At 42.1% G+C, this 9,720-nt stretch overlaps 1 protein-coding gene across 3 annotated transcripts in view; it reads right to left on the reverse strand.

The window, feature by feature from the left end:
• The window catches only part of LOC142336447 (poly(A) polymerase beta-like), a 60,140-nt gene extending 51,402 nt beyond the window's left edge, over positions 1–8,738 (reverse strand). Inside the window, exon 1 of one of the 3 annotated variants that reach the window (XM_075385290.1) lies at positions 8,223–8,738. In XM_075385290.1, coding sequence (XP_075241405.1) covers positions 8,223–8,576 — 354 coding nt within the window. In that variant the 5' untranslated portion in view covers positions 8,577–8,738. The remainder of the gene's footprint in view (positions 1–8,222) is intronic. The other 2 variants (XM_075385288.1, XM_075385289.1) reach the window with 2 other exon arrangements.
• Positions 8,739–9,720: the final 982 nt, after the last annotated feature.

The raw sequence follows: 9,720 nt of genomic DNA on the forward strand, positions 1-9,720 counted from the left end.
CAAAGCTGGTTATGTCCGCAAAGTCCAACAGTTCTGAGTTCAACGACCAGAAAACTTTCCCCTCAATTTCAGGAGCAGTGGCTAAGACATCTACAGGATCATCGACTACTAGCAGCAAACTTGATTGTTTTCAAAAACTGGTTAGAATCAACTGCTTTCATAGATGAAGACTTGTAAGCCCAAACAAACCCTAAGTTTCAAAACCGCGAAAAACCGAAAACTAGTACTTTTGCATCCAATGCTGATGATTTTACCAAAACAAAGAATTCAGAATGTCCGTTCAAAGCTGGACAGCACAAAATCTGGAGTTGTAAGAAATTCAAATCAATGAAGCTGAATGAACGACAAGAGCATGTGCAGAAGTTCAGACTGTGTTTTAATTGCCTGAGACCTGGTCATCGTTCAACGGATTGCAAAAGCAGAACTTGCAGCATGCCCAATTGTTGATGACGACACAGCAACCCTTGGCACAGTGACTTCTCAAAGAAGGAGGCTACAACAAGTGCCTCAGATGCTACGACAGCAGTAGCAACAATGATCACACAAGGAGGACTCCCTGTAGTGCGTGAAAAAAAGGTGAATGGAAACCACAGCCTGAGCGTGCAGGCAATGTGTGATACGGGATCCTCAATCTCATTTGTGGACAAGTCAATTGTATCTACAATGCAGCTGCAAGCTGAAAAGTGTCTTTGTCAGTAGCAGAAATCCACGGATCACAAGATGTCAAGACAGAAAGTGCCGAGAGCGGTTTGAGCGCACGAGAAGTCTCGACCATTGACAACAGTGCAATTCTATGTTCACGAGAAACTGAAGTTGGGTGACCAGATTGTAGATCTGCAAGGGTTGAAAGATCGGTACCCACATTTGAAGAACTTGCCAAATCAGAGCTACAATCTAAACGAAGTTCAAGTAAATCTTGGACAAGACTGCTACGACATCCATCACCAATTGGAATTCAAGAAGTCAGAAGACAAAGCTGCACCATGGGCAGTGAAATCAAAGATTGGCTGCGTCTTAAGTGGTCCGCTACCAGCGAAACAGGCAGCAAATCTTGCCACAACAGCAATATCAATTGCAGATGATAAACTAGCAAACCAGTTGAGTAATTGGTGGGATATCGAATTCTACGCCTAAAACTGTGATGTCACCGGTCATTCGGAAGACGAACAGAGAGCAATCAAAACATTGGAGCAAACAACTCGATTCACCGGTGAAAGAAACGAAGTTGGACTTCTATGGCGAGAAGAGGAAGTAAAGTTACCAAAACTTCTACTCTGCTATGGGGCAGCTCAAGACCCTAGAACGACGCCTACGGAAAGATGATATGTTGCGAAAGCGTTATCAGGAAACCATTGACACTGACGTCAAAGCTGGTTATGTCCGCAAAGTCCAACAGTTCTGAGTTCAACGACCAGAAAACTTTCCCCTCAATTTCAGGAGCAGTGGCTAAGACATCTACAGGATCATCGACTACTAGCAGCAAACTTGATTGTTTTCAAAAACTGGTTAGAATCAACTGCTTTCATAGATGAAGACTTGTAAGCCCAAACAAACCCTAAGTTTCAAAACCGCGAAAAACCGAAAACTAGTACTTTTGCATCCAATGCTGATGATTTTACCAAAACAAAGAATTCAGAATGTCCGTTCAAAGCTGGACAGCACAAAATCTGGAGTTGTAAGAAATTCAAATCAATGAAGCTGAATGAACGACAAGAACATGTGCAGAAGTTCAGACTGTGTTTTAATTGCCTGAGACCTGGTCATCGTTCAACGGATTGCAAAAGCAGAACTTGCAGCATGCCCAATTGTTGATGACGACACAGCAACCTTTGGCACAGTGACTTCTCAAAGAAGGAGGCTACAACAAGTGCCTCAGATGCTACGACAGCAGTAGCAACAATGATCACACAAGGAGGACTCCCTGTAGTGCGTGAAAAAAAGGTGAATGGAAACCACAGCCTGAGCGTGCAGGCAATGTGTGATACGGGATCCTCAATCTCATTTGTGGACAAGTCAATTGTATCTACAATGCAGCTGCAAGCTGAAAAGTGTCTTTGTCAGTAGCAGAAATCCACGGATCACAAGATGTCAAGACAGAAAGTGCCGAGAGCGGTTTGAGCGCACGAGAAGTCTCGACCATTGACAACAGTGCAATTCTATGTTCACGAGAAACTGAAGTTGGGTGACCAGATTGTAGATCTGCAAGGGTTGAAAGATCGGTACCCACATTTGAAGAACTTGCCAAATCAGAGCTACAATCTAAACGAAGTTCAAGTAAATCTTGGACAAGACTGCTACGACATCCATCACCAATTGGAATTCAAGAAGTCAGAAGACAAAGCTGCACCATGGGCAGTGAAATCAAAGATTGGCTGCGTCTTAAGTGGTCCGCTACCAGCGAAACAGGCAGCAAATCTTGCCACAACAGCAATATCAATTGCAGATGATAAACTAGCAAACCAGTTGAGTAATTGGTGGGATATCGAATTCTACGCCTAAAACTGTGATGTCACCGGTCATTCGGAAGACGAACAGAGAGCAATCAAAACATTGGAGCAAACAACTCGATTCACCGGTGAAAGAAACGAAGTTGGACTTCTATGGCGAGAAGAGGAAGTAAAGTTACCAAAACTTCTACTCTGCTATGGGGCAGCTCAAGACCCTAGAACGACGCCTACGGAAAGATGATATGTTGCGAAAGCGTTATCAGGAAACCATTGACACTGACGTCAAAGCTGGTTATGTCCGCAAAGTCCAACAGTTCTGAGTTCAACGACCAGAAAACTTTCCCCTCAATTTCAGGAGCAGTGGCTAAGACATCTACAGGATCATCGACTACTAGCAGCAAACTTGATTGTTTTCAAAAACTGGTTAGAATCAACTGCTTTCATAGATGAAGACTTGTAAGCCCAAACAAACCCTAAGTTTCAAAACCGCGAAAAACCGAAAACTAGTACTTTTGCATCCAATGCTGATGATTTTACCAAAACAAAGAATTCAGAATGTCCGTTCAAAGCTGGACAGCACAAAATCTGGAGTTGTAAGAAATTCAAATCAATGAAGCTGAATGAACGACAAGAACATGTGCAGAAGTTCAGACTGTGTTTTAATTGCCTGAGACCTGGTCATCGTTCAACGGATTGCAAAAGCAGAACTTGCAGCATGCCCAATTGTTGATGACGACACAGCAACCTTTGGCACAGTGACTTCTCAAAGAAGGAGGCTACAACAAGTGCCTCAGATGCTACGACAGCAGTAGCAACAATGATCACACAAGGAGGACTCCCTGTAGTGCGTGAAAAAAAGGTGAATGGAAACCACAGCCTGAGCGTGCAGGCAATGTGTGATACGGGATCCTCAATCTCATTTGTGGACAAGTCAATTGTATCTACAATGCAGCTGCAAGCTGAAAAGTGTCTTTGTCAGTAGCAGAAATCCACGGATCACAAGATGTCAAGACAGAAAGTGCCGAGAGCGGTTTGAGCGCACGAGAAGTCTCGACCATTGACAACAGTGCAATTCTATGTTCACGAGAAACTGAAGTTGGGTGACCAGATTGTAGATCTGCAAGGGTCGAAAGATCGGTACCCACATTTAAGAACTTGCCAAATCAGAGCTACAATCTAAACGAAGTTCAAGTAAATCTTGGACAAGACTGCTACGACATCCATCACCAATTGGAATTCAAGAAGTCAGAAGACAAAACTGCACCATGGGCAGTGAAATCAAAGATTGGCTGCGTCTTAAGTGGTCCGCTACCAGCGAAACAGGCAGCAACTCTTGCCACAGCAGCAATATCAATTGCAGATGATAAACTAGCAAACCAGTTGAGTAATTGGTGGGATATCGAATTCTACGCCTAAAACTGTGATGTCACCGGTCATTCGGAAGACGAACAGAGAGCAATCAAAATATTGGAGCAAACAACTCGATTCACCGGTGAAAGATACGAAGTTGGACTTCTATGGCGAGAAGAGGAAGTAAAGTTACCAAAACTTCTACTCTGCTATGGGGCAGCTCAAGACCCTAGAACGACGCCTACGGAAAGATGATATGTTGCGAAAGCGTTATCAGGAAACCATTGACACTGACGTCAAATCTGGTTATGCCCGCAAAGTCCAACAGGTTGAACTGAACGAAACCAGAGACAAGCTTCAATGGTACTTACATCATCCAGTCATCAATTCTCACAATTCCGAGACAGTCGGCAGAGTGTGCAACGCGGAAGCAAAGTACCATTTTGTATCTCTAAACGACAAACTTCTATCTCAACCAGACCTGTTGCAGAGTCTGATCGGAATTATTTTTCGCTTCCGAGAACACCAAATAGCACTTTCAGCCGACATAGAGGCGATGTTTCTTCAAATTGCTGTCCCAAGCGATGACAACCGATGCTTACGATTTATCTGGCGAGAAGATCCAGAGCAGAGGATAGAAGTCTACGAGTATACACGGCACGTTTTTGGGGCGAAGAGCTCGCCGACTTGTGCAAATTACGCTTTGCATCAAGTGGCGAAAGATGAGGAAAATCTTGTCAAAGCTGTCCAGCGAAACTTCTACATGGACGACTTCCTCAAGTCAGTCAGAACACCACAAGAAATGATTGAAATCTACCAGAAAGTCAGAGAGATCCTTAGCAAAGGTGGATTCAATTTGACGAAATGGATAGCAAGTGACGGAGAAGTCAAGTCACAAATCGCAGAGGCAGACAGATCAACGAAAGTTGTGAAAACTTTCGAGGCCGAACCACAGTCATCATCAATCCTCGGATAGAATTGGAATGTAGACACAGATAGTCTCATAGTCTGTCGTGGAACTGAGCAAGAAGTTGCTCAGAAGAGCAAGAAGAGCAAGAAAATAACTCAGAGAATTCTATCCTTTGTCTCAGCAGTGTTTGACCCACCTGGGATATGCTCACCCTTAACGATAAGAATGCGGTTTCTACTCAAAAGCATTTGGTCAGCAATGGGACAAGCATGGGACAAAGAGTTGTCAGCATAACACTCAAAACTATTCAGTCATTGGTGCTCTGAGTTGAGAGAAATAAGGACGATATCGATAAATCGACTTTATTTCGAAAACGGATGTACAAATTTGAGACAAATTTTCACAGACGCGTCAGAAGAAGCGATGTGCATCGTGGCATATCTGCGAGACGAAGCAACGTTGAAAATCGCCTATGTGATAGGAAAATGCCGTGTAGCACCTATCTGACACACGACGATTCCAAAGTTAGAACTTCAAGCCGCAGTCTACGGAGTTCGTGTCAGGAGGCAGATTTTGATGGAACATGTCAGAATTGAAAAAATTTATCATTGGACCAATTCATCAACAGTCTTACAGTGGTTACAGTCAGCTCACAAGAAACAGCAAGTGTTTGTTGCCAACAGGGCAGCAGAAATACTGGAAAACTCTTCCATAGATCAATGGAGACATGTCAGAGGCATCGAAAACCCAGCAGATATTGGCACAAGAGGGATGTCCATCGAAGGCCTCAAGGAGTTTGGGTGGTTAAACGGGCCGGCTTGGCTCCAGACAGATGAAGAAAAGTGGCCAAAGCCGTGGTGCCAAATGAACGAAGCTGAAGCTGAGCAAGTTACTAGTACTGTAGCCACAGAAACTGATTTAGACCGAGTAATTGAATAGAGACGATACAATACCTTCAACCGAATTAGAAACTTCATTGCCTACTGCATGAGGTTCAAGACGAAGCAGAAGGGCCCATCAAAAAAGAGGAAATCCATCAAGCAGAACAAATACTGTTTCGATTTGTTCAAACCGCAAGCTTCCCGAATGTTTCAATGTCGATAGCAAAGAGTAAAGAAATCTCTAAAACATTGAACATCGCCAAACTGTCACCCTTCAAAGAGAAGATGGAACAATTAGAGTGAAGGGCCGACTGAAGCATTCAAATCTTGATTACAATGCAAAACACCCAATATTGTTAATCTTGAAACATCCAGTCGTACAACTTCTGTTGGAGAAAGCACATCGTGACAACCTACATGAGGGCACAGAATATGTGAGAAATATGCTTAAAAAAGAGTACTTGATCATCGGAATAAGAAAAGCATTAAGGAAAATGAATTTGAGATTTATCAAATGCAGACACAGAAACGCCAACCCGACTCATCCTCCGATGGCGGATCTACCCCGAGAACGACTTGATGAACATGTGTTCTCGTTCACTCATACCGGTGTTGACTACTTCGGACCCTTTGAAGTGAAGTTCCTACAACGTACTTTGAAAGGGTGGTGCTGCCTCTTTACTTGCCTGACAACGAGAGCAGTACACATCGAAGTCGCAGTCATTGGACACCGAGTCATGTCTAGCTGCTGTGACAAGATTCATTGCAAGACGTGGCTACCCAAACACCATCATCAGCAACAACGGAAAAAAATTCGTTGGAGCAGCCAACGAGCTGAAAGCATTCATGAACGAGTGGGGAAAAAACTAAGATTAAAAGTGACTTAGCACAGATTGTTTGGAAATTCAATCCTCCCAGAGCTCCTCACTTTGGTGGAATCTGGGAAAGACTGGTTCAAAGTTGCGAGAAGGTCATGATTGCAATCTTGGACAACCGAAGCCTCACCGACGAGGTACTCGGCACCACAATGTGTTGTAGAGCAAACAATCAACGCAAGACCCCTGACAGCAGTAAGTGACGACCCTGGAGATTTGACAGCACTCACGCCAAATCATTTCATGCTAGGACGAGAGAACGCGAGTGCACCATTCATGCCATCCAGTGAACGCTACAATGACCTGAGAAATTCATTCAAAACGGCTGAAGCATATGCCATGATATGGAAAAAATGGACTCGTGAATACCTTCCACAATTGAACCAAAGATCGAAGTGGTCAAAAGAACATGTGCGAAACCTAAAAGACGGCGAGTTAGTGTGTCCAGTAGTTGACTCTGTGAAACGCTGTATAAACTGGAACGAATCATTGAGATCTTCACTGGCAACGACGGTGTTGTGAGATCAGCGATAGTCAAAATGACACATGGAGAGCTAAACCGGCAAGTCGTGAAGTTAGCGCCAGTATTTTACGATGGTGTTTCCGAGATCAAAAACAGTTTCGGCGATGTTGGCGCAACTTCAAATCAGCTAAAAAAGCCATCAGACAGCAAGAAATAACCTTTGAAACTGAAAAAAAAAACATAGAATTCGTCAAAACTCAAGGATGGTCAAAACTGAAAATTTTTACAAGTTGGGACCGAAATTTTGTACACCCCCCCATTTTTGGAAGGGAAAACCCGAGCAACCTGAGGTTATGGCACAAGGTTATGGTTACCTCTAAGCTACTCGTGGACGCAACGAACGTTATCGCATCAGACCCACAAGTGTGGCTATTAGCACTTATATGGTGCAAAAATGGCATTTTTCGATATTTTGTCGTTTATTATTAAATTTCTCAAATTGTTTAATTTATGATATTTTAGGTGATCATTAAAGGTCAAATACCCTATATTCGAGGCATTTAGAGCTACGTAATAACCATCCGTCCTTATGTCAATAAAAGTAAATATGGCAGTAATTTGACGTTTACTATGTAAACAATCACCTAAATCATTTTCTTGATTAGCCAATCAAACATGTAGCAATGATGTTATAAATGATACATATTTGATTATTTACTTTAACCGAATCGTTTGATTAGTGAAACCGAATTGTATTTAGAACCATTAGAAACTCTTATACAGAGCAGTTGGCTCTCAGGACTAAAATTTGCTAGATCTTAAGATCTTGCGAGTTTAAAGTTAGTTGAGCTTACTTGACGAGAATTTAGCAACATCACTAACACTGGCTGAAGCCTTACAAACTTCAGCACGAGATTGAACATAGACTATCACTAAGGATTATATTAACTTCAATCAACAAAATTAAAGTTACAGTCCTTTAATACGTCCGAGCAACTAATTGTTTTAATGAGATCGTTAGTCAATCGAACCCTGTGAAGAACCAGGCCCGCGTAAAATTCGAGAACCAGGCTGTGATATATCGGTTCCGCTGAGATTCTTGAGCAGCCGCAACAAGAGCTGAAAGGCTCCAAGAGCACTTAATGCCCGCTGGGTGCTACCTGTTTATCCCATTTTTGAGGACGAAAAGTCAAATGGGTCCGACGAAAAATCGATCAACCGAAAAATTGCATAAAAAAGACTGACAGGACTAATATAATTGCTACAAACTTTGTTTGAGAGCAATTAAAAACTAACTCTTTGAATTGCCATATCTCTAATCCATTCTTTGGCCATGCTATCCAGCGTCGCTAACATATGCACTCTATTTTGAAATTCAGTGTCTGACTCGTACAAGTCGAAATTCATGAGACATTTTTTGAGTGATATGGTGAGGAAAATTTCATCTGGGGTTGGCAGCTTGTCACACAGGAACCCAGTGAGACCCAGAACCTTAGCTGGCGCTGTATTCCGGTCAGACGCCCCCATTAGCGCGTAGTTGAACTTTCTGTTACTGCTTGAGCCACTGAGAACTAATGGTGTTGAGGTTAAAAGAGGGGTTACGTTATTGTTTGTCGGTATGAAATTAGGGCTTCGAGCAGCGGTCACCATTGACAGGAGAACTGATCAAATAATTGATCAGACTTAACAATTGTGATGAGGATGCTCAATCGACAATAAGTGGGGAAAATCAACGTTCAATTCGTCCCTGACAAAAACTATCTGAAATTAAAGAAAGCTGTAACAAAATTGATCTTAGTCTTCTTAGCGATCAAAAATAATTTCCAAAATTTGAGAAAACCAGTTTTCATAATCTACAAACTTTCAAAAATACAAACCAAGGGAACGCAAATGATATATACTGTTCAATTTTGTTGTCGGTTATTTCTCGCGGGGGCTCCATATAGCCAGGAATTGCAGGTATCCTGGACAAAAAGCAAATTCGGTCAAGAAGATCACGTGTAGCGTTCCAGACACAAGTTTTTTCTCTAATCTGCTGAAGCTGTTCACAAAAATTGCGCTCTTTCTGAATTTAGCAAAAACCTGGCCTTCTTCACAGCAAAATCTATCTCGCTTTTATCCTGCAAATGGAGATTCTGATCAAACAAATCCCGAATATACTTCCGATAAAACGATTTGTCAGTATACTTCAATTGATTAGATCTCTTGACAAGCTGTTTGTACAATGATAATACCATGACTCGATGATTCAATGGGATATTATAAGTCAGAAGTCTGGATATAACAATACAGGCCATTTTGCCTGAAAATGGGAACAAATTTTTTCACTAGACTAGAATTATATAGCTCTACATAGCTGTAAAGAAACGTTTTACTTATCAGCACTGACAGATATATACGACTTTACCATAACTACCTACTGCTGATTAGGAAAAAGCTATTTCAAGGAACTAAATTTGGCCTTCAATCAACCACAAATATCATTTCTCCAAGACCAATTTTTGACGAGATATCTGGACACCAACAATCAACTCTTGGACGATTCTTGATTCCGAACAGCAAAACAGAATGCAAAAAAAGTAGACATCATTTCTTTTTTGTGGGTTGCATTTTCTTGGCTTGCAAAGCAACATCTTTGACAACGTGCAACTTTTCATCCTTGGCTTTGGTCATAATTTCGCCATCAACTTTCTTGTTGATCATATTCTTAACTTGAGCTGTCAAATTTTTGGCCTCTATCAACTTCTGCTTCTTGGGTGCGATGGTCATTTGTCCTTTTTTCATCACTCGTTCT

The sequence above is a fragment of the Convolutriloba macropyga genome, chromosome 3, assembly GCF_964194025.1.
Source record: "Convolutriloba macropyga chromosome 3, txConMacr16.3, whole genome shotgun sequence".
NCBI classification, from domain to species: Eukaryota; Metazoa; Xenacoelomorpha; order Acoela; family Convolutidae; genus Convolutriloba; species Convolutriloba macropyga.